Raw genomic sequence first — 25,497 nt, forward strand, 5'->3', positions numbered from 1 at the left:
ACACCCAGGCTGCTCTTTGAAATATTTGGCATTGATGAAAAGGCAGATCTAGCTTTCGTTTAATATTGCATCCAAAAGACAGCACCCCTGAGGAGGAGGCAGTGAGAGCAAGAGGCTGCATCTTCTAAAATGGAATGTTCTCTCCTTCTCTACACAGAGTTTTATTCCATTCCCTCCTAGTCAGATTAATGAGACGGATCATAACTTCGGGGGAAAATGTCACTCAGCTCGTCCAACAATTTAATCTAGCTGAGGTTATCACCTGGGATTACAGAAGGAACACAAAGGATCAGAGGGAGAAACCCAAAAAATTGCTAAAATGATCAATAATTATACCTCCAACCTCAACATTCCAATGTCTTAACACATGATTGTCAAAATCAGGCTCTGAAAGCCAGTAAATGATCGCTTGAGAGAAAAGACTCTCCGAATTGTGGAGTACATTTCACATTCTGCTTGTCTTTAGGAATTCTCAGCTGAGCACTCGTGATGGTGTACGAGCAGTATTCAAAGTTCAGAAGAGCTAGCTAGGATCACCATGGAGAAGCTAGACTGACAGAATGGCCATTGACAGAGAAAGATAAAATGTGATTGTTAAAATAAATAAAAAAGGGGAGCAGAGGAGGGTTTTTATAAATTGTGATGGTTTGGAAGATAAGAAGGATGACGGAAGCAGATTCAGCAGTAATTTTCAAAACCGGACTTATCCAGACTTAACCGAACTTGATAAATACTTGAAAAGGAAAAATTGGCCAAGTTGTGGAGCACTAATTGTAACTCTGGTTCAGTCATGGGTGAGGTCATCAGGCCAGCTGTAGCTGTCTGGAACAAAGAATTCAGTTAAAAATCACACATCAGGTTAAAATCCAACAGGCTTATTCGGAAGTACTAGCTGGCTACCTGACAAAGACGCAGCGCTCTCCAAAAGCTTGTACTTTCAAGTAAATCTGTTGGACTATAATCTGGTGTTGTGATTTTTAAAATTTTGCCCAACACCGGCACCTCCACATCATAGAGAATTCAGATAATGTTTGAACAGCCCTTTGATTTTTCATTGACTTTGTTTCCGGTGTCCTTCCCCAGTAAAGCCCTGTGGCAGATTCAGCAAACTCACCCGGTTCATTTGGTCAAGGGTTACAAAGCCAGACTCCCAGAAACACTTCAAGAGTTTTACGATCAGGTCAGAGACATTGCTGCTGGTGGACTCAAGAACCATCACTACAGCCTGCAGAGCAGAGTATTAGAGGTTAACAACGTTATGCTGAGGTGGGAACAACACAGAAGGAGCAGGACTGAGGTGGTGGCACGGAAGGATACAGAGATGTTATTGAAGGGCAGGAATGATACAGAGATACAGGTAGATAATGCCTGGCAGACGACAACATACTGTAGATATGGAAAAATGCTGGAAATGCTCAGCAGGTCAGGCAGAATCTGCAAAGCAAAAAAAAAGAAAGAGTTTATTATTCAGGTCAATGGTCTTTCCACAAGTACTGCCTCAGCTACCATTTAGTGCATGGCCTCTCTTTGTTTCAGATTCCCAGTAATCACACACCTTGCTTTTATGCGGACTACAGCAGAGACGGCGGTGAATGTGCATCAGATGAAGAAACAGAGGAGAGTTGATGATCTGGTGAGACATACCTCATAGACGAGCTCGTGGTGAAAGTGGGGAACCTCCAGGTTCTGCAGACAGAGCTCGGCTTCAGCACAGTCTGTAGACAGCAGATATTCCTTCAGTAACAGGGTCATCTAGTGAACAGTAGGAAGGATTAATGCTGATCCAGCTCCTTAACACCAGTGAACATACAGAGCAGAACTTCCATCAAACACTCCATTCCCCAGCAAAGAAATACTTGCACTTATGTAGCACCTTTCACAACCTCAGCCCAGCAAAGTATTTCATAGTCAATGAAGTACTTCATCTGGCATGTGGTCACGACTGTGACGTGGAGAACATCACTAACAATTTGTGCACAGCAAGATCCCACAACATCACCTTCACAGCTAGACCATGACAAGTCCTTGTGAGACTCAAGATGTGGCTGTACAGGATGTTGGTGAGGCCACTTGTACAATACTGCATGCAATTCTGGTTGCCCTTCTACGGGAAGGATGATATTAACCTCAAGACGGTGCAGAAAAGATTTACAAGGCTGTTGCTGGGACTGGAGGGTTTGAGCTAAAGGGAGAAACTAACTAGGTTAGGGCTCTATTCCCCGGAGCATTGGAGGCTGAGGGGTGACCTTATAGAGGCTTATGAAATCATGACAGGGACCGATGGAGTGAATAGCCAAGGTCCTTTTTCCCTGGGGGGGGGGGGGGGGGGGGGGGGGAAAGAGAGAGTCCAAAACTACAGGGCATAGGTTTAGGATGGGAGGGGGAAAATATAAAAAGGACCAGAGGAGTAAGTTTTTAATGCAGAAGTTGGTGCATGCATGGACCGAGCTGCCAAAGGAGTTGGTGGAGGCTGGTACAATTACAACATTTAAAAGGCATCTGGATGGGTATACAAATGGGAAGAGTTTAGAGGGCCAAGTGCTGGCAAATGGGACTAGGTCAGATTGGGACACCCAGGGCACTGACGTGTTGGACTGATGGGTCTGTTTCCATGCTGTACATCTCTGTACCTAACCCCACACGACATCCTGGCACAGACCAAATGCCCCGCATCCACTACAGAACTCCATTGACCAACCCCCCCCAACCAGCCTCCAGCTCCTGGTCCCTCCATGATCCCTGTCTTACCTCCTTAACAAGCTGCTTGACAGGTCTCAGGCCACCTCCAACCCCCCAGACATTGTCCAACCGTACTCCTCGGTTCATGCTGAGCAGCACCGTGGCCTTGTCCAGTGACACGCTGAAGAGAAAGAAGACACAAAAGCTCAGTGGGGGTCACTGCTAACCTTCCAATCCACCACAGGTCCCCCACCTCCAGTTTTAGCAGAGACTTGTAGCTGTCCACTGGCTTTTCACAGTCTGTGCAAATGGATCCCTCAAATGCCTTTGCTCCTCAACCATCCCTAAGGATGGCGATGTTAACAAATCACTATTAAACTGAACAAATGGAACCAGCTTACTTCTGAACTCCATGTCCTCAACAGAGTGCAGAAGCACAGATGGACAAAGAAGGCAAAAAATATATTTGCAATAACGCAACCAGAACAGAGGAACTGTGAGAAGCTCAAAAAAAAGAGTAGTCAGGGGGAAAGTCAAAGGGCTTGACAGAATAGGCAGAGAAGGGCGGTACAGTGGCTCAGTGGTTAGCACTGCTGCCTCACAGCACCAGGGACCCAGGTTCGATTCCCACCTTCGGCGACTGTGGAGTTTGCACATTCTCCCAGCGTGTGCGTGGGTTTCCTCCGGGTGCTCCGGCTTCCCCTCACAGTCAAAAAGATGTGGCAGTTTAGGTGAATTGGCCATGTTAAATTGCCCATAGTATTCAGATTAGTGTTCTAAGTTCGATACATTAGTCAGGGGAAACGTAGGATAATAGGGAGGATGGGGGAGTTGTCCTCCGGAACTTGATAGGCAGAAGGGCTTGTTTCCACATTGTAATAAAAATAAGAGGTCGCACATTTAAATCAGTGACAAAGAGGAAATTTTTCTCAAAACATCCCAAGTGTTGAGAATTCTCTTCCATACACAGCGGTGGAGGCTGGATCAGGAAATCTATTATGCAAATTGATAAGGGATCAAGGATTACTGAATCAGGCAGGAAAGTGGGGTTAAGGTCCATTATCTTATTGAAGGGTCAGAGCAGGCTGGATAGGCCTAGGTGTACACCTGCTTCTATTTCTTATGTTTGTAGTTCTAAGTTAATGGAATACAGTATAATTCATCGAGGGATATGGGCCAGGTGCTGGCAGGTGGGACTAGATTGGGTTGGGATATCTGGTCGGCATGGACGGGTTGGACCAAAAGGACCTGTTTCCATGCTGTATATCTCTATGACTCTGACTCTAATTACCTATGTTCCAGGATATTCTAACTTCTAGAACTGCACCATGAAATTTAAAGACTGACCTAATTCAATTGGGATGTCACCATGTTAGCAGTCACTCAAGTGTAGGGATGATGTGATTGAACTTTCCACGAGACTCCTCTCCGGATGCAGTAAGGAAAAAGGTTGGCGACTTTTCCAACTCTCAGCTGACTCAAAGTAAATGATCCCAGCCATGGGATTGGGAATGAGACAGTCACTCTGATACAGAAAAAGGAGGGAGTGGAGGAGAGGATGGAGAATAACACCTCTATATATGCTGTACTTAAGCATGCTTCCTCCAGAACAGCACCTTTGGAAAAGACTAGAACAGAAAGAGAGACCCGCTGTCAGCAGATAATTTAGTATCAAGACATGCACTGGTCTGTCTGTGCTTACCGAGCCTGCTCACAGTCAACCTTCCCCTTGTAGCTGTCCAGGAAACCGGTGGGTAAGACATGGTCAGCCATGGCACGAGCTATAAACTGGCCCAACATCTGCACACAAACACATCAACCAGGAGAGAGACAATAAAGGGAAAGCTTCGAAACAGGCCTTGCTATTTGAACTAACACCGATACACAGTCCTAAGTTAGAACCCACTGCGTCACCATGGCTACATACTCGTACGAAATTGTGTTTCCCCCCCCCCAGTGTCTTGTCACCATTTTGAGAGGGCACTTCCATGCCAGCCTTACCTACCAAGGCCCTTCCTCCAAAGTTGCCTTGGAGGCTGCTTCCAATTGGCAAACAAAGCAGGTTACCCTCAAATAATGTCAGCAAAATATGTGCTGCATCAGGATTTGTGCGCCATTTGATTTTAGGCCAGTGTAGTTTCTCTTCCAAAGGTTGGGTATGCACATGGGAGAAACTGAGCAAGATGAAGTCATCCTACAGGACATCCTCAGCTGCCTTCGATCAGAATTTGATAGGGCGCTGTACCTCTCATGGCACTTGGTTCAAAACCATGCTAACTGGATTAAAAGGAGCACAGACCAGATTTGGTAAAGCCCAGAAGATTTTCAGACCCACCACATATGTCAATTCCATTTTCTTTTTTTTGGAAAATATTTTTAATTGGAAATTTAACATTTTTACAAGTTTTCAAAAATAAACAAAACTCTCAAGTACAAACATTGATATACAATTAAATCTTAAATAAATAATAACCAAAATTTAACAAAAGAAAAATACAGAGAAAAAAAACTCAACTAACTACTAATCTAACCTACAATTAACCAGAGTGTATAATTAAGTCTCTTACATTATTCAAATAAAGAGAAAGAAAGAAAAACCAACGGATAACACAGAAACTGGGTAGTGAGATACATGCTCGGAATGTGTTAACATCAAATGTAACAAAACCCGTATTCGTGCGGGATTCCTCTCCCAAGGGGCCCCGGACCAGCCAGGTTCGTAATCTCAATTAAATAAAAGCCCTTGTTAGGATAGCCTAAATATCTGTATTTATATAATTCAAGGAGGGCTGCCATATTTTATGGAATAATTTGGTCTTTCGGTGCACCATATTTGTAAGGAAGCCAAGGGGAATACATTCCATAATTAATCTGTGCCAATTTGAAATTCCAGGGGGGCCCTCAGCCACCCAGTTCACCAAAATATTTTTCCTTGCACAGAAAGAGAGAATAGAAAATAGTCTCTTCCCGCGCATATCCAGGAGGGTAGGTTCGAAAAGCCCAAAAGGAGAGATACAGGGACCACTCTAATTTTCGTTCCTAAAATTTCTGTCAGGGTACTTGCTACTTTAGTCCAATATCTACAGATCTTATGACCGGTCCATAAGCAATGTACAAGAGTGCCCACCTCTATTTTACATTTGGGACACATTGGAGATGCTCCTGCCTTACATTTTGCCAATCGATCCGGTGCTATATGGGCCCTATGAAGGATCTTCAGCTGGATAGCCTGAGTTCTGTTGCAGATGGTGATTCTTCTGTTGTTTTCCCAAATGTCATTCCACGTTTCTATAGAGATTTTTAGTCCCAAATCTTGATCCCATGTTTTAAGCAGATTGTCCATATCTCCCGATTCTTCATCATGTAGTAAATGATAAACAATACTGACGGAAGATACCCCCATTGGTCGTAGCACTCTACATTCTCTATCTAATAACATATTCGAGATTATATATAGAAGACGACTTCGGAAGTATCGAAAGAGGTCTCCATTAGGTAATCCGAATTTTTGACGCAGCTGTTCAAAAGACATCAGGACCCCTTCTTTAAACAGATCCCCTAGACATGAGATACCCCTGGATCTCCAGAGTTTAAAAGTGGCATCTGTAAACCCCGGTTGGAATCCCCATGCTCCCACTATCGGCACATAGGGGGATGTTTTATGTGAGTTGCCCTCATTTTGCCGCATTATATTCCAAGCCTTAATTGTGTTTAGTATTATGGGGTTTTTACAGTGATCCGTAATGATTTTCCTCTTATCTGAAAATAAAAGGTTAATAAGTGGGCATTTTACTGGAGAAGCCTCTATGTCCAGCCAGATTGATTGGGTCTTGTCTGATCCACAATCAGCTATGTAACTTAATAGGGAACTTAACTGATATTTCCTAAAATCTGGGAAGTCCAATCCTCCCCTTGCCTGTGGAAGCTGTAGCTTCTTCAGCTTAATGAGGGGCTGTCTATGATTCCAGATAAAGGAACCCAACCAGCCATATAATTTACGTAGAGCCACCCTCGGCAGCATCACCGGAAGCATTTTAATTAGTGCTATTCTACCCAACCAGGAAATTGGAAGGTCTCCCCATCGCTGGAGGTCCTGCCTTATCTGTTCCAGTAAATGCACAAAATTAGCCTTATACAACTGATCAAATACTGGGGTAATAAAAATGCCTAAATATAAGAAATCCTCCAGGGACCATCGAAAGGGAAAGTGGTCTGTCCACTAAGTGGGGTATCATAGCATGGCACCCATTGGCATAGCCTCCGATTTTGAGAAATTAATTTTATAGCCTGAGAATGTACTAAATGTATTAATAACTTGGATTAGGCGAGGTACGGACATCAGAGGATTACTGATGAATAGAAGAACATTATCTGCATTACGGGTAGTTTTATGTTTACCTGTACCAATCCTCGGGGCCGTTATATTAGGATCAGCCCATATAACTTCTGCTAGTGGTTCAATTATTAGCGTAAATAACAATGGCGAGAGAGGACACCCTTGACGGCAGCCCCTAACCACACTGAAGCTATCCAAACCTAATCCATTGGTAACCACAACTGCTTTGGGATCACTATACAATGTTGAGACCCATTTGGTAAACACCTGTCCAAAGCCAAACCTTTCCAATGTGTAAAACAAATATGACCATTCAACCCTATCGAATGCCTTTTCCGTCTAATGAAACTACTACTCCTGGTATCTTTCCCTGATGACAGGCTTGGATCATATTCAAGACCCTTCTAATATTACTGGATGATCTACAGCCCTTAATAAATCCCGTCTGATCCTCCTTTATGATATGTGGCAATACCCTTTCTAGTCTCAATGCTAACGTTTTAGAAAGGATTTTAAAATCTACATTTAGCAAGGATATTGGTCTGTATGATGCGCAATCTTCTGGGTCCTTTCCTTTTTTAAGGATAAGAGAGATATTTGCCTCTTTCAGCGAAGGCGGGAGACAGCCCTGACTGTATGAGTAGTTATACATGTCCATAAGTGAACCAGCCAATATTCTTGTAAATTCTTTATAGAATTCAGCTTGAGAGCCATCTGGGCCAGGTGCCTTACTGCTCTGAAGTTGCCTGATTGCGTCAAGTATTTTTTGGACTGTTAGGGGAGCATTTAAGATCGATACCTGTTCCGGAGTTAGGTCCGAAAAAGGTCAAATTTTTTAAAAAATGATTGCATCCTTCTAGTCCTGTCTTCACAATCCTGTGATTTATAGAAATCAGAATAAAATTCTAAAGATTGCGTTAATCCTTTTATGATCATGAGTCAAAATACCCGTACTTTCCTTGATAGACGTGATAGTTTGAGAGGCCTTTTTTTTCTTTGCAAGAAATGCCAAGTATCTACCCGGTTTGTCGCTAAGTTCATATAACCTTTGTTTTGCAAATAATATTTCCCTTTTAGCCGTTTGGGTAAGTGTGGTGTTTAGAGCTGTCCTAAGGGCTGTAAATCCTTTGCAATTTGATAATAGAAGGTCGATCAGTGTGTGCTGTTTCAGCTCCTTTTAAGCGTGCTTCGAGCAAACTCTGTTGTTCTCCCTTTAATTTTTTCTGGGTCACTGAGTATAAGATGACCAAACCTCGCACGTAAGCTTTGATGGTCTCCCACATCATTAATGGGTTGCTAGCCGTACCTAAATTAATTTCTGAAAAAGTTTTAAATTCTTGAGAAAAGTACTTTACAAATTTACTATCTTTCATCAGGAAGGGGTCCATACACCAATGCCGAGGGGATGTCCCATTGTTCCTTGCCTCGATTTCTATATATACAGAAGCGTGATCGGAAATTGCTATACTACCTATTTTACAGGATGATATGGAATTTAAAAAGAAAAGAAAAAAAAACATCGAGGGGGCTAAAAACATATCAATTCTGATATGACATTTATGTAGATTGGAGTAAAAAGAAAAATCTCTGCCCTGTGGATGAAGACATCTCCATACATGTACTAATCCTAATTCTTTGTTCAAATCCACCAATTCTCTAGATCTGGGAGATACTCCTGCAGTACTCTTGGGAATGCTATCTATTTCCGGATCCATAATACAATTAAAGTCTCCCCCGATAATTGTATGATGGGCACCGAGAGCCATCAATTTTGAGAAGGCTTTCATTATAAATTTAAAAGGAAGTGCTGGGGGGGGGGGCAATACAAATTTAAAATCCCATATTCCTCTCCATTTATAAGGGCTTTAATCAGAATATATCGTTCAGATTCGTCTTTTAGCTGATTTAGGATTTTGAGAGGGAAATTCTTCCGAATAAGAACAACTCCCCTGCTTTTTGAGCTAAAAGAAGAAAAAAAAAGGTCTGATCAAATCCACCCTGTCGTAATTTCAAGTGTTCTTTATCCAACAAGTGTGTCTCCTGTAGGAGAGCTATATCAACCCTTTCTTTCTTGAGATTTGATCTTTTTTTCTTCCTTTTGACTGGCGAATTACTCCCCTTGACATTCCAGGTGCACCACTTAACCGACTGATCAACCACAATCGTCCAGGCAAATCCGAGATCCCACAGGAGGGAAAACCCTATCCAGAACATCCCGAGCATAGAGCATATAAAATTCACAAAAATAAAGGCTCTCTAATACACTCACAACAGTATAATAAAAAAAACCTATTTCTAAATAAAAAAAATATAAAAGTATTTAAATGGAGATTTTCCCCCTTGTTCCCAGGGGGTATCACTTCCTTTCCAAAGATCCATCATATCCTCTGCCAACCAGTGCCCCACCCTTGACCCAGGCGCTCCTCAATACGATGAGGAAAATTCAAATATACTAGAGCTAGAGTTAACAGTGAGCACCCTACCCCCACCCCAACCCACACCAACACCTGGATATATTTGGAAATGTTAATACCATGTATAAACATATATAACTATAGAATTACAACCTCAACAAGTAATAATGAAATTTAATAATACAAAATAACAAGGGAAAGCAACCCCGCTCCTAGAGACAGAGGTAAAATAGAGTAAGGTAACCACCTCCCCCCACCAACATTAACTAGACCCCCCCCCCGGCCTATATAGAATAATAAAAAAAACCAAGGGGGGGGGGGGAAGAAAATCATTAAGTAGAGAACAAATAAATAAATCCTTCTCCCCGCACCCAAGATAATATTAAACAGTAAGGTAAAAAAAAGAAAAGGGGGGGTATAAACCAGAGTGAGGGGAAGGCAAACCAACATCCATTATCTCTTATAATTTATCTAAGAGAGTCCAAACATTCCTTAGCCTTTTCCGGCGATCCGAAGTTATACACTGATCCTTCACGGTTAAAGCATAGCGTCGCTGGGTGGTGTAAGGAGTACTGAATATTTAAATCCCTTAAACACTTCTACGCCTCATCGAATGCCTTCATCTTTTGGACCAGAGCTGGGGAAAAGTCCTGAAATAACATGATCTTGGATCTTTTATAGATCATGGCTTGGGGATCTTTTCTAAGATTTCTAGAGGCTTCTAGAAGTATCTGGCCTCTCCTTATAGCTCTGCAGCCGGGACAGGACCGGGGCGTGAGCGCTGATTTGAGCCGGGCCCGCATTTACGACCCGGTAGGCCCATTCCACCCTTACCTGGCCTGATCCAGCCTCCAGATTTAAAAGTTGTGGAAGCCATTGTTCAAGGAACGCTGTAAGCTGGCCTTCCTCTTCCCGTTCGGGAAGGCCCAGCAAACGAATACTTTTTCGACGACCTCGATTCTCGAGATTGTCAATGTGATTCTCTAAGGTCCGGACTCGCTGTTCGAGAGTCTAGACCCAATCCACAGCCGATTGTGCTGTAGTTTCGGAGGTCGCAGCCTGTAGCTCCGCCCCTCCAACTTGGCGCTCGATTTCCTTAATGTCTCGGTCGTGCTTTCGCAGCGCGGCCGAGAGGGAGTCCCATCGACTTCGGGACTCTTCAATAAAAGCATTGATCTTCGCATCCAGTTTGGAGATGATTTCCACAAGGTTTGTCACTGTAGGTAAGTCCCCCAGGGCGGCTGTGGATGCCTCTGCTGCAGCTGGAGAGGGTGAGGGAGGGGTTCCTACTTGCTGAGAGCTGCGGGCTCCGTTCCCTTTAGTCATTTTTACTGAAGATTAAATTGTTTAAATTCAATACTAAACAACTAATTAAATTAAAGAGCTATTTTAAATGATTTGGTGAGTGTGGTGGGGGTGGGTGACCCACTTTGTCCAAGTCTTGGGAGGAGCACTGTAGACTCAGACTTGCTGGGTCGCCACCATCTTGGATCCCCCTGTCAATTCCATTTTCATTGGAATGCTTCTGTGACACTAACCAGAGATTTCACAATCATTAATACGAAAGCCATAAATCAAAGATGCTGGAGATCATCATCTTTTGACTCAAGTATGTTGCTGTCAAACTTAATATGGAATTCAATTGCATTATGGTTACTTCTTCCCAGATGTTTTGCTATGAGATTATGAACTACCCCCACCTCATTGTACATACTTCTTCCCATTTGGTTTCTCAACATATTGTCGTGAAAGCATTCTACAAACTAATCTACTTTACCATCTTTATTCATGATTAATAAGTTTGCAGATGGCCCAAAGAGTGGTCAGGGGCTTGACAGTGGTGGGGAATGTGTTAGATTACCGGAAGATGTAAATGGATTGGTTTGATGGGCAGATCAGTAGCAGATAGAACTTAACCCATATGTGAAGTGATGCACTTTGAAAAAAGGAACAAGACAAGGGAACCCTCAATGAATGGCAGGCCACTAGGAGGAACAGAAGGATCTTAGGAAGTTTGTCCATGATTCCTGAAGGTGGCAGAGTCAAAACGTGTGGTGCTGGAAAACCACAGCAGGTCAGGAAGCATCTGAGGAGCAGGAGAATCAATGTTTGAGCATAAGCCCTTCATCAGGAATGGGCAGGGCAGGTTAACAGGATGTTCAAGGTGGTATACAGGACACTTGCTTTTACCAGCTGAGGCACAGATTATAAGAGCAAGGAAATTACATTGGAGCGGTACAGATCTTTAGTTCACTCATAGCTGGAGTACCGTGTGCAGTTCTGGTCACCACATGATACGAAGGACGCGTTTGCAATGGAAGAGGCGCAAAGGATGGAGCAATTCAGCTGTGAAGGGAGGCTGGAAAAGCTCAGGCTGATTTCTTTGGAGCAGAGAAGATTGATTGAGGTGTACGGACAGGGCACATGGAATGCAGTTGTCCCCAATCACAGGGTCAGCACAAGGGGGCATAATTCTGAAACAAAAGGCGGGTGGTTTAGAGGAGATGAGAGGAAATGCTTTTTCACCCAGTGTGTGATGGGAATTTGGAACTCATAGTTGGAGAGGTTTGTACAGGCAGAATCCCTCACAATATTGAGGTAGTGTTTAGATATGTACTTGCACAGCCAGAGCTATGAGACAGTGCTGGAAAAATTGGTTAAGAATAGTCAGATTTTAGTTTCAGACCAATGCAGAGTACATGTTTCTATGACTCAAAAACCTTCTCCCTTCCTACACAGAATTCCTGCTCGCTCCAAAATCCCATTCACTCCAAATTCCTGACTTCAGTACACCATTTATAAAGCACTCATGTTTTATAAATATCCTCCATGATTCACCATGGCCAGCAGTGTACAGTGGTAGCACCTTCCCTCTAGACAATCCCATGTGTAGAATGTCCACCAACTTGAACCCACAGCTGCATGTGGCAAAGGGAAGCGCACCACATTCCTTGTGAGGATAGAGAGAGAGGCACAGTCTTTCCCACGTACCTGCGGAGCCTCAGGTGTGTCGAGGACCAGGTCTGGCAGGTCACCCAGCAGCTGGTCAAAAGCGGAGGCCACGTCTTCGACCGACATCCGCTTGCCCGTCAGGTCGGCCAGGAGGCGAGAGATCAGCTCCCGGTGGCTTGCCTTGCCCTCCAGCGCCATGCTGACACACAGGAACGGGAGCTTGCTCCTCTTACTGCCAAGGTTCAACTGGGCCAGGAGGGTCTGCAAAGTGGCGGAACAGAGGCAGTCAATTCCTCACGTGGATTGATAGCAAACAGGCTATCAGTGGGCGGCACGTTAGCACTGCTGCCTCACAGCGCCAGAGACCCGGGTTCAATTCCCGCCTCAGGTGAAGTTTGGAGTGGAGTTTGCACGTTCTCCCCGTGTCTGCGTGGGTTTCCTCCGGGTGCTCCGGCTTCCTCCCACAGTCCAGAGATGTGCAGGTCAGGTGAATTGGCCATGCTAAATTGCCTGTAGTGTTAGGTAAGGGGTAAATGTAGGGGTATGGGTGGGTTGCGCTTTGGCAGGTCGGTGTGGACTTGTTGGGCTGAAGGGCCTGTTTCCACACTGTAAGTAATCTAATCTAATCTAATCTAGGCTGTGCCCATCCCCACAGTGCCACCATATGCCCGTCTGCATTTTCTCCTGTCAGGAGCATGACCTGACTTTATGCAATTTTCTTTAACCTGTGTCCCACTGAAACTGTTAGGTGAGTTATTCAGGAAGGGTGGGGGGTGCAAAGTAGGTGAGGGAGAAAGAAACTGGATGTGTGACTGAATTACCACAACTTGCACTGGTAAATTGTGCAGCTCCAGTGGCCTAATGGATAAGGCACTGGCCTCCTAAGCCAGGGGTTGCGGGTTCAAGTCCCATCTGGGGTGTCTGACTCTTTGTGGGTGGCACAGTGGTTAGCACTGCTGCCTCACAGCGCCTGAGACCCGGGTTCAATTCCCGACTCAGGCGACTGACTGTGTGGAGTTTGCACATTCTCCCCGTGTCTGCGTGGGTTTCCTCCGGGTGCTCCGGTTTCCTCCCACAGTCCAAAGATGTGCGGGTCAGGTGAATTGGCCATGCTAAATTGCCCGTAGTGTTAGGTAAGGGGTAAATGTAGGGATATGGGTGGGTTGCGCTTCGGTGGGTCGGTGTGGACTTGTTGGGCCGAAGGGCCTGTTTCCACACTAAGTAATCTAATCTAATCTAAATTGCTTTTAAAATGCAGGAAAGCATCTCAAGGCCCGTGTCAGGTGTGACACCAACAAAATTTGACACTAAACCACAGAAGGAGATATTAGGATAGGTAACTGAAGGTTTAGGTTTCAAGGATCAATTTAAAGCAATGAAGAGATTCAGAGAGGAGAGACTATCAGAGGGAATTCCAGAACTCAGGGTCTAAGCAAATGAAGGCACGACTTCACAAATTTACTGCCATAAAGGCGTGGCTCTAGTTTTCAGACTATGCCCCTTTGTCCTCAGCTCCCCAGTCAGCATAAATTTCTCTTTATCTATCCTTTTTGTATCTTCAAATATACCTTGATCAAATCACCTCTTGGCCTTCAAATCTTCCAGAAATAACAATATTAATCTTGTCCCATAAAGGCAATTCTTCAAGTTCAGACATCACTCTGGTAAATAATCACTGCATTCACTCCAAAGCCACAATGTCTGTCAGAAGGTGTAGGGTCTGGCATTGCTCACAGTAACTCTGGAAGTGGTCTGAGTCGGGCTTTGTCTAGCCAAAGCGAGGCCTTCAACTTTCACTTTTGATTTCTGTACATATAAAGGCCAGAGTTTTGAGCTTTTGTAATTGGCTTACATCACTTTATTGACCCTACATAGCCACCCCAAGCCGTTCTGAAGAGATTCAGTGAACTACCATTGCTAATTTATATTTTACCATTTAAAAAGGATTTTTTTAAAAAAAAAGACCAAAGTTGAGCTCTACATTAAAATCCATTTGCTACTGTGTGTTTGTGAAGAAAAAAAAAGTGGAGAGGGAAAAAATAAAGAGGGCAGAGACAAACCGCCTGAGAAAAAGAAACGGTGAGGGAGGCAAAGAAATAAAGGAAAAGATAGGAAGTTAGAAAAAGTAAGACAGGGAGAATAAGATATGGGATAGCGACGGGAATCTTACTTACAGCAACCTCTTTTGTGTCACCATGTTGAAAGTATTCCTGGATAATTGGAGTCACTGCTTTTTCAAACTCATGGTCATCCAGTTCAGGAACAACTGTTTGGTAAACAGTCTCACCCTACAACAACACAAACAGTTATCTCCAGACCTGCAGTGCATCAACTCACCTCGCATGCCAAACAGGGAAACTACCGACAGAAGGAATGTTAAAATAGAAGGAAGATTATTTATCCTTTTCAGCTTTGACCTGCTTGTAAATCATAATTAGGGTTATCTGTACCTCAATTTCTATTCTCTGATCTTGGCGCTACCATATCTGGTGATACAAACAAAGACCTATTTTGTTCAGTCTTGAATACTTCAATCGGAATCCACAGCCTTTCACAGGCAAAAGTTTTCGGTGTATTGAGAGAAAAAGTGCTTTGTGATTCCATTCAGAAATGACCTAGCTCTGATGTTAAGACTGCACTCACTTGTTCTTTTCAAGGGGAGGTACACTATTAAACAGGAGGAGCTAAAAATCAAGAATAACATTTATTTAGCACTTCTTAGGCCGGCTGGATACCTTAAAGCATTTCACAGCCAATGAAGCATTTTTTCAGAGAGGGGTCAATGCTGCAATACAGAAACTTGGAGGATAGCAAGATTCCCACTAACAGCCATCAACACATTATCTGCACTCCTTCCCAATGTTGATTGACAGATAAATATTGTCCAAGATATTGGGATAACTCACCAGCTGCTCTTCAAAATATTACTTGAGAAACTTTACATCACTCAGATAGTTAGAGAGAGATTCAGGATAACATTTCAGCCAAAAGCAAGGGCCTCTGACAGCCCTCCTATTTGTTCTCAAGCTCAGATGTTGGACTTGTAACTCAGGCAAGTGTATGACCAACTGAGTCACAGCCGACAGCAGACATGGGGGTTATATAGCATTATATAATATTAAATTGGATTGTTTGGTGGAATCACTCTAGATGGTTCAAAGAGACGAGCATTTGTAAAAGAAGATTGTGAAGGAGGAACATTGGCTGCTAGTGGAAATAGAGAAATGTTTCCTTACAATAGATTGGAAGAGATAACTATACCAAATACGTACGCAACAAGCAGCAACTAATCTAACTGGTAGTTTATTATCATGTCACACTTCCTTTGAAATGAAGATAAGCTCAAAGTGCAACTCTTCAATTTACTTTTTCTGAAGTTACTGTGAAAAGCAAGGATGGTTTTTCCTGGAGTAAGACAAATTCCTACTTAAAGACATTACCTCACAGACACTGCACGTAAATAGTCATACTGTATTTCATTATCCCATTGACTTAGATTAATAAAGTACTAACCATATATTTTCAATATACCTTTGTTATCAAACTATTACAAACAATTTATGAAATTGTTCCATATCCTTTATCTCTCCTCAGAAGGGCAACAGGCATCCCTACAATATTTTCAAACATGGAAATTGGTATAAATAGCAATGGCTTTCACAATATGGTCCTCACAGCACCAGGGACCCGGGTTCATTTCCAGCCTCAGGTGACTATATAAACTTCACAGAGACATTCTTCCTGTGTCTGCGTGGGTTTCCTCCCAGTACTCCGGTTTCCTCCCACAGTCCAAACATGTGCAGGTTAGGTGAATTGGCCATGCTAAATAGCCAATAGCATTCCGGGATGTGTAGGTTCGGGGAAATGCAATGTAATAGGGTAAGGGAATGGGTCTGGATGAGATATTCTTCGGAGGGTCGGTGTAGACTTGTTGGGCCAAATGGCCTGTTTCCACACTGTAGGGATTCTTTGATGATTCTAAGAATATGCCAAATGTAGTGGTGATATATAACAACATTGAATTTCTGTACAATGTTCTGGAGCCCCCCACCAGAGAAGTGCGTTCCTCAGAATATCTATGCAGTCCTTTTAACATTGTAAAGGCCACTTGACTGTGTAAATGTGAGACCAAACCAAGAATACCTGTTTATCATCATCATAGTTGGGATCATGGATGTCCGGCTGCTCCACATCGTACACCTGAACTGCAGCACCCCAGACACCTTTACCGCCAGCACCTCCTTCAACACACACAAAATCTGCATCAGATCAATCCTCATAATCACGGAAAGCAAGCTGTGCCACTGCCTCAATACCGTGAGAATGACAGAGTAAGAAAATGGCACAGGAATGGGCTCCGTGACTCAACCGTGCCCACCTCAGCATTTATGTTCCCTTACCTTCTTCCATCTTAAACTTATATTCCTTTCACCCTCACTTACATTTAAGCAAAAGAAAAATATATTTTTCATAGACTTTACTGAAGATTTTAAAAATATTTCCCTTCATTTGCCAAAATTGTTATCCATTTTATTTTCCAAACTTTTATTCTCAGGCCTGCCAATTGACTTTTCTCCAAATTATTAAATCAGATCTTTGTCAGTCTCATGTCCTTCTCGATTACCATCCTAATCAATGTTATGTTATGGTCACTATACCCTAAATCATTCTCCTTCTTGCATTTCTTATTTGTATTGGTTTGTTCCTATTAACAGATCCAACAGCAAAACACTTCTTGCAGGCTTTCCTAAACACCAGTTAAAGAACAAATTCATTGTCGGGACTCCAAGCCCTTAATCCCTTCCAGCCAATTATATTAGGTGTAGTTGAAATCCTCCATGTGCTTTTTAACCATCTCCCTAATTTGCCTTATTCTTCCATCTCCTTCCACAGTTCAATGACCAGTAGACTACAACAATTAATGTGATTAATTCTTTTGTTTTCATTTTGTCTTTATTAAAAAGGATTGTATTTCTGTCTTGCCAAGAGCTGCACCACTTTTTAAATATTACTGGCATCCCCAATAAGTACAGGTACTCCAGCCCTCCTCCTCTGATGGACTGCAATGTCTAATTCGCAATCCTGATTTTTCTGTGGTCAGGATTCAGTGACGAGAAAGTAAGGACTGCAGATGCTGGAGATCAGAGTTATGGCGCTGGAAAAGCACAGCAGGTCAGGCAGCAGCTGAGGAGCAGGAGAATCGATACTTCGGGCTTAATGTTTCCTGATGAAGGGTTTATGCCTGAAACGTTGGTTCTCCTGCTCCTCGGATGCTGCCTGACCTGCTGTGCTTTTCCATGATTCAATGACCCCTGACAGATCTATTTCCTCACAATGTGATATTGCCACTAATTCCTGTTTTGTTGCAGGTACGATGTGTACTTTTGATCCCAATAACACATTTTTAATAGCAGTTTCTTTCACTTTATTTTTGACCATCTTAATGGCACTATTGCTCTCTAAGTCTTTTTATTTGGTGCAATTCATGTCCTCCAGAGGCATCATCCATCCTAATCTAAAAAAAAAATCACTCCTTCACTATAATTCAGCCTGCTTTATGTAAACATTGAGGCTTCAGGAAGGGGAAGAATAGCCCTCTCTGGTGGTTCTCTGAGCAGGTGCATCTGATTGTAAGTAAGTTTGAGGCAGTAATGTTCTTAGGGCTGGGTCAGAGATGCTAATACTCTCCGGCTTAGCCTGACCTTTCCCAGAACTAAAGACAAATGTTTGTGGGAGAAGGGTGTGTTTGCCTTTCCTATTCCTCTCTGGCCAGTACATTCTTGGGGGTGAGTCTGGACTCTGGGTTCAATGCTGGAAAATGGGAGTAGCATGAATAGATAGTTGTTTTTGACTGGCACAGAGTCAATGGGCCGAAAAGTCTTTTTCCGTGCCGTACACCTCTATGACCCTGGCACATACCCACTCTAATAAAACCACAGAATGGGCAGAGGAGTTTCTCAGACTCAGTGCATTGCAGCAACCATCAAAAGCAATTGATGCATTGAATGACTCTTGGTGGTAGTTTGGGGGCTGGACAATAGGAGGTGTCAGGTCAGGAGGGAAATATCCTGGAAAATTATCCGACTGGAGGTGGCAACTTCACTGATGAGACTTGACTTATTGCAGAATGACTCTGTATTTGGGGAGGGGGGTGACCAAATCAGAATCCGTTACTGCACTGGTAGAAGGAAGCCAATATTGAAACAGTTATAAATCCCACATTAACATTGGTTACTGACATGACTTTTGAGGAGAATCCTTTTAAGAAAAGGGCCCCTCGAAGCAGGTCCATTCCACCATATGAATCTACGTCCATTATCTTTGTGCGTCCCATTGGGTTCCATACACCAGCAAGGTCATTGAGGTCTCAGAGAGGATATACCTCAGAGTCTGTCTGATAAGGGGAAATGGAAATCTGAAGAAAGACTTACAATCACCCAAGTTTCAACAGCAAGCCGCCTCGCCCAATGTTGCCTGAATTTTCCCACTTACCTTTCTTCGGAAGCCCCCGGCCTTTCCCGGACCGAGATTTCTTGTCTCCCATTTTGCCTTTAGTGCCAGGGGCCTCGATACTGTCGGAGAAGGACTCATGGCTGGAGTCAGAGTCACGTGACGAGTTCTTCCTCAGCTTCCTCTTGGCCTTAGCACTAAGTTGTGCTTTGTGCAACTCCTCCTCCCGGGAGGCTAGAACCCCAGCTCTCGCAGCTTCACTCCCATCCTCAGTCTGAGTGCATTCAGCAGCTGCTGCAAACAACAGTAACTTGCATTTATGTAGCATCTTTAACATGACAAACATGATGCACTGGAATACTATCAAACAGAGTTGTCGTCAGTCAAAGGAGACATTAGGAGAGGTGACAAATTACCTGACCTAAGAGATGTGTTTGAAGTAATAGCTCAAAAAAATTACTGTTTTTATCGTAACTTTCACAATCTCAAGATATCTCACTGTGTTTACGGCAAATTAAATATTTATAAAAAGTGTCTAGATTAGAGTGAAGCTGGAAAAGCACAGCAGGTCAGGCAGCATCCGAGGAGCAGGAAAATCGACATTTCGGGCAAAAGCCCTTCATACCACACTTTATGTATTTATAAAGTGTGGTCACTGTTATAATCTTAGCAATCAATTTGAACATAGTAAGCTCCCACAACAGCAATACGGTAGTGACCAGAGAATCTGTTCCTGCAATGCTGGTTCAGGCCATCGAAGGTGATACCTAAACTTGTGGATGTAGGTTTGCAAATGTACATCCAGAACCTCAACCTGAGCTACAAACTTTGTCAAAGCTCGTTAACCTAAACTTGTCTTCTCAACATTGCCACAGGATCTTTTACACCTGGAGAGGAAAGTCTCAGATTAACCTCTCACCCAAATGGCAACACCTTTGTCAGTGCAGCATTCCCTCGGTACTGTAGTGGAGCAATGTAGATTTTGTTGCTCGTGTCTCTAGAGTGGGATTTGGGGATTCAGTGGCTGAAAAAGAACTCAAGATTCTGAGGCAACAGATTAAGGTCCCTGACTGACAGATCACAGTGGCAGCAAGTCCCCTTCCTACATCCTGTCATCTCCCCCCCCCCGCAGTACATGTTGAGTTTGCCAGTCTACTGCCGACAGGATCTAAAAAGTTGACCTCAGTGTTAATTTAAAATGAGTTGGAAACGTCTCCAGCAGGTACAGTCCAGAGGGACCCCAATCAGCACATTTTAAAGATATACAAGTTACGTGACTCTCCTCAGCCAGCACAAAAACAGAAGGTGGACTAGGTCCCTAAGACCATCAAGACTGCTCAGCCACTCAACATAAACTGACCTGCCTAAACTCTACCTTCATTATCCCCAGATACCTCAATTCACTTTGATTCTTCAACATTATCGATCTCTATACATACAATTCACAGCCATCTATGACTTAAGTTTCTTTTAAAAAGTGTAATTTAGTAAACAATGCACCAGTTTGCACACAGCAAACAGCAATAGGATAACGACAAACACTCAGATTTTGAATAATGTTGAAGAATGGACAATACTCACTGCACATGGGAAAATGCCCTGGTCTACTTCTAATGGTGACTGGGGGCCTTTACAATCACCTTGTCAGAAGAGGTGGTCTTGGTTTAATATCAGAGTCAAAAGCATTGTAGTACCTCACATTCTATTAGAATCTGTCAGCAATTTCTCACATCTTTGGAATGGGAATCAGATAAGTTCAAAAAAGTATTCAACATATGTCTTGCTCCCACTGTCAGATAAGAAGGAGTGTTTCCATTTGCTTTACAGACAGAGTACAAGAGAGGGACTATAACACTGTTCAAGAAGGAATGTGAGGAATTCTTCAAAAGCCTAGAGCAAGAAAGGATTGAGAAGGAGAATTCTACAGGGCAAGATAAGCGGCTGATGTCAGCCACCATGTTGAGGTTGAAAACTCCACACTAAAGTACCAAAGAAAGCTGCCATTCTGGATTAAATTCCCAGGTCAGACAGCTGCAAATTCCCACCCACTCCCTTCCCCTCCCCTTCCAGTAGCCAACCCTCTCCTTCCACATCCGCACAAGAGCAATTGGCACACTTATCACACTAGCACCTGACGCTGGCAGATTTGTCAAATCACGAGAACAAAACAAACAGCCATTAACTTTAAAGTCAATGTAATTTGTGCAAAGTGCTAGAGACTGTTTTGATATGATAAATTGCTATCCAAATAATTTTACAGTCCAGTGGAGGGACAGGCAAGGGGGAGGGGTGTGCATTCAATTGAGCTTCAGCCATTTTAACAAGTTTCAGAAACCACTAGGACCAGAGGGCAACATCTCAGAATACAGGAGCCACATATTTAAGATAGAGATGAAGTATTTTTTCTCTTTGACGGTCACGAATCTGTGGAATTCTTCACCACAGAGGGCTGTTGAGATTGAGTCATTAAGTGTATTCAAGCTGGGAAAGAGATTTTTAATGAGTAAAGGAGTCAAAGGTTACAGGGATAAGGCAGGAAAATGGAGTTGAGGATCTTCAGATTAGCCATGATCTCAATGAATGATGGAATAAATTTGATTGGCTGAATAGTCTACTTCTGCCCCTACGTCTTATGATCTTACAAGGTTCTTTCCTCCATTTATTATCAGCTGTATTGTATATCTATTGCAAGAATGAAGTGAGTCTGCGCCTTGTTCATAGCATTCCCTAGCTCTAGGTCAGAAGGTGCAGGACCCAAAGCCTCAATCTAGACAGTCCTGGCAGTGAAGATCAGAGTTCTGGCTTGAATTCTGGATTAGCATCTGGCAGAAGATGTGTCTTTGAAGTCTGGCTACAGCATCCCCACCCGCTATTCTGAGACTGTGGAGATCTTTTAAACCATCTCTTCAACTGCCCTGTCTTCCTCCCTTCTTGAACAGAGGCATGGAGGTTTGACATCATAGTCTGTCAAACAGCCTGCAAATCCTTCCACTGTTCACAGAGGGTGAAGTGAGGGGGTACACAACTGATAGAATTGGGGCAAGAACCCTATGTATTTGGGAAGAGAATGGATCATGTTTGGTTTATCTTCAAAAGACTGATAATGGCCCTTTACAAAACAAGAACTTAAACAAATTCTTTTCACCACCAACACCCACACCTCCATATACGTTGTGAAAAACAAAAAGATTTGCATTGACATTGTATTGTTCACAACCTTAAAGTCCCACAGCAAAGCATCTAAAGAGGTAATTTTGCACTGACTTTTCAGAAACGAGACAGCACTGCTCAACAAACCAAAAGGGAGTTGATTGGTGAGGGCAGGGTGGTAGATCTTGTTTGTATGGACTTTAGCAAGGTCTTTAACAAGGTCCCTCATGCCAGGCTGACACAAAAAGTGAAGTTGCATGGGTGAGCTGTTAAATTGGATACAGAACTGGCTTAGTCATAGAAGACAGAGTAGCCCTGCATGGGTGTTTTTCAGACTTGAGATCTAGGTATGGTGTCAATTAGTAGGGCCCATAGATTTAAGGTAAAAGAGAGCAAGTTTAAAAGGTGATGTAAAAGCAAGTTTGTTTTTAATACTTGGGGTGGTAAGTGCCTGGAATGTGCTACTGGTGAAGGAGGTGGACACAATACCAACATTCATGTGATAACTGAGACTGCCTCTTTCCACCTCCATCACCTCTCCCAACTACACCCTTCTCAGATCATCCATGCTTTTGTTGTCCAACATGTTCTTTACTGAGTTCCCACATTCCTGTGAACTGGGAATGGGTTTAGCTCAGTTGGCCAGACAGCTGACTCATGGACAGTGTGCTGCATTGGTTCAATTCCCACACTGGCTGAGGTTACCATGAAGGACTGTCCTTAACACCTGAAGGGGAGAGGTTGAGATGACCTTCAGGTCAAACCACCACCGGTCATTTCTAATAAGAGAGTAGCCCAGTGGCAATTTTACCTGTCCCAAAACTAAGCTGCTTGTTTCTATGGGGCATAGTAAATCCCACACGCCTTTCATTCCAGTATTTGCAGGCATACATTGCCTCCTGATGTGTTGATTTTTAAATTCTTAATCCTGTTTCGTGAGCTTGCCCCTCCTTATCTTTAGAATTTCTTCAGGTCTTACAACCCTCTGCAGAATCTGTACTGCACCCAAGAAGCCCCTTGGGGAATGTTATTACATTACACATGGTACATAAACATCAGGTGGTGGTGGGTGGGAGGTTGCAGAGATACAGAAGGGTGACCCCATGCATGACTGGGCACACAGTTGTAAATTTTAAAATCAAGGCATTGGTGACTGAAAGTCAGTGTCAGTTAGTGAGTACTGGGTTACTAGGTGAGCAAGTTAGGACAAACTCAAGTTCATGGAGAGCACCATTGTGTCAACATGATGTGCCCACTGTACACACTGGACAATTACTATGAATCCTATAATGTGTGCACAGGGAATAGTAAAGATAAACTCACATGCAAACTGCAAAATAATCTCTCAATATAAATAACTAAATTGTGATATACGGATAGTGGCTGCATTTAAAATTCACCTGACTGTGAAATCCGCTAGCAGCAATCATTAGGCAAAATGGCTGTTCCTGCTGAGTCACTCATTGGTGTCCACTTCTCTTCAAACACCTCCATTGGTTATAGCATAGAAACAGGCCAGGAGTTTCTTTACTCCAGCTCAGGATGTGGGCATTACTGGGGAGGCCAGTATTTGTTGCACGCCCCTAATTTCCCTTGACCTGAGTGGGCCATTTACATGTTGCTGTGGATCTGGAGTCACATGTAGGCCAGACCAGCTGAGGACAGCAGATTTCAGTGAACCAGATAAGGTTTTACAACAACTGAGAATCGATTCATGGTTACCATGCCTGAGATGATCTTCGTAACTTCACTTTTGTTAACCAGTCACGAACACAGGCTAGCTTTCGATTCCAGACTTTTTTTTAAAAATCAACTTGTTCAGACATGACACACCTCTGGAGCAGGGTGGAACTTTAATCTGGGGCCCCTGGCTCAGAAAAAGTGGCCCTACCACTGCCAAACAAGAACCCCTAACATATTTGCAAAGAGTTTCTAGATTCTTATTGCTTTCAGTTAAGTTTCACCAGCTGCTGTGAGCTTGTGTACCCAGATCATTAACTTGGGGCTAGAGGTGACCAGTCCACCATCTGAGGGGTCACCATTTCCCCTCTCTGCCGAAGGGAACTACATACAGTTATTTGCCAAACCCCTCACACTTTACATTATCGATATTCTCAATCAGTAAATGCTACTCGAGGTGATAATTTATAACAGATTAACCTCTCTCTCTCTATATGCCGGAAATAACCAGCACTGATCTGACACACAAATTGACAGGGGAAAAGGACAGCCAAGTGTTTGACAGCCGGAGGTGGCAACACTGATCTTAAAATTCTCTGTTCCTTTGCTAAATCCATCAGTAACCAAATTACTGAGACAGGAAATCCCAAATATCCCGTCACCGCTCCAAGGATCCTCCCTCACATACAGCCGAATGAATATCTGCTCGGGATTTACTTTCAAATTACCGCAGTAAATGTCACACCGCGGCTCACGTCTGGACAGAACTGTTGAACGTTGATGATTTTACACAAGTCTTAACATACTCCAAGCCAGGGATCCTTGCGCGGTCTGCAGCAGCAACAACAACATACCCTGGAAGGCTGCTGTGCCCTCGCTAACGTTCAAGACCCACACCTTTCAACACAGGGACGGAAAACAGTAGCTCCTCACTGTCAGGAGCTGTAAACACTGAAGGCAGAATGAGGAGGAGAGGAAAAGGGGGAATACAGCATCCTGAAGACCCCTCCAACTCAAACCAAATGCTTATGATTGAAATCCCCAGCGTTTTCTCTGCTTTAGAAACATTCTTCCCTCCCTTTATCTTACCAAATGTACTACCCACTCCTAAATTTCCATTTCTGCAGAATTCCTTCTTACCCAAATACTGTTTCTCCTCAGACGCCATTGGCTCCTGCAGCCTGCTTTTAAATCCCTCTCTCCAGACTCCAAATTGCAAAAACAATCAGGAATCACGCTCGGTCTGGTCTCTGCTTTATTTCACTGAACCTTTCCAGTTGGTCACTCTCAGTTCTGCTTTCCGCCTCCACCTAACTTTGTTTTCCTCCCCCTCCCGTCAGCTTTCAAAATAGTGGGAGACTCCAAAACTTGTCCCAAACTCTTGCCCAGTTAACTTTTCGAATCACATGACCGTCCAAGGACCGATCCCGATTGGCTCACTTTGTGGGGGGCGGGGGCTGAATATTTGAAATCACAAATGTTTGCTTGCTGATTTTTTTTTAAAAAACATATGCTTGTATTGCCAGTGCAAACCAACCCGAAGAGGCGAACAGAGTGAAACCTGCAGACACAACACTGGGGCTCGGCTGTCAGTTTCCTGCAAGTTTGGAACCAGTGCATGTGGCTCTTTGGAGCAAGTTGCAGAGAATTTTTTAACAACTCCACACGAGATTTCTTCCCTTCCCTTTACTTCATCTCGCCCTTCTCACTTGGAAGCTCCGCCTGCATAAAAATGAATATATTGTTGGCTTCAACTGCACCTTGTACCATCCCCATTCTGTTGGTAAAGATATTTCTCCTGAGGTCGCTATTGGTGACTTAAATTTACAATTAAAA

General features: G+C 43.4%; 1 protein-coding gene across 2 annotated transcripts in view; it reads right to left on the reverse strand.

Moving 5' to 3' along the window:
* The window catches only part of LOC132823149 (programmed cell death protein 4-like), a 30,278-nt gene extending 5,214 nt beyond the window's left edge, over positions 1-25,064 (reverse strand). The window contains exons 1-9 of one of the 2 annotated variants that reach the window (XM_060836718.1): positions 24,802-25,064; positions 18,874-19,122; positions 16,525-16,622; positions 14,556-14,669; positions 12,421-12,642; positions 4,382-4,479; positions 2,749-2,860; positions 1,645-1,752; positions 1,115-1,225 (exon numbers count right to left, since the gene is read on the reverse strand). In XM_060836718.1, the coding sequence (XP_060692701.1) occupies positions 1,115-1,225; positions 1,645-1,752; positions 2,749-2,860; positions 4,382-4,479; positions 12,421-12,642; positions 14,556-14,669; positions 16,525-16,622; positions 18,874-19,122; positions 24,802-24,829 (1,140 nt within the window). In that variant the 5' untranslated portion in view covers positions 24,830-25,064. Of the gene's footprint in view, positions 1-1,114; positions 1,226-1,644; positions 1,753-2,748; positions 2,861-4,381; positions 4,480-12,420; positions 12,643-14,555; positions 14,670-16,524; positions 16,623-18,873; positions 19,126-24,801 lie in introns of both variants that reach the window. The other variant, XM_060836717.1, reaches the window with a different exon arrangement.
* Between the last annotated feature and the right edge of the window lie 433 nt (positions 25,065-25,497).

Source organism: Hemiscyllium ocellatum, chromosome 16, assembly GCF_020745735.1.
Source record: "Hemiscyllium ocellatum isolate sHemOce1 chromosome 16, sHemOce1.pat.X.cur, whole genome shotgun sequence".
Classification (NCBI taxonomy): Eukaryota; Metazoa; Chordata; class Chondrichthyes; order Orectolobiformes; family Hemiscylliidae; genus Hemiscyllium; species Hemiscyllium ocellatum.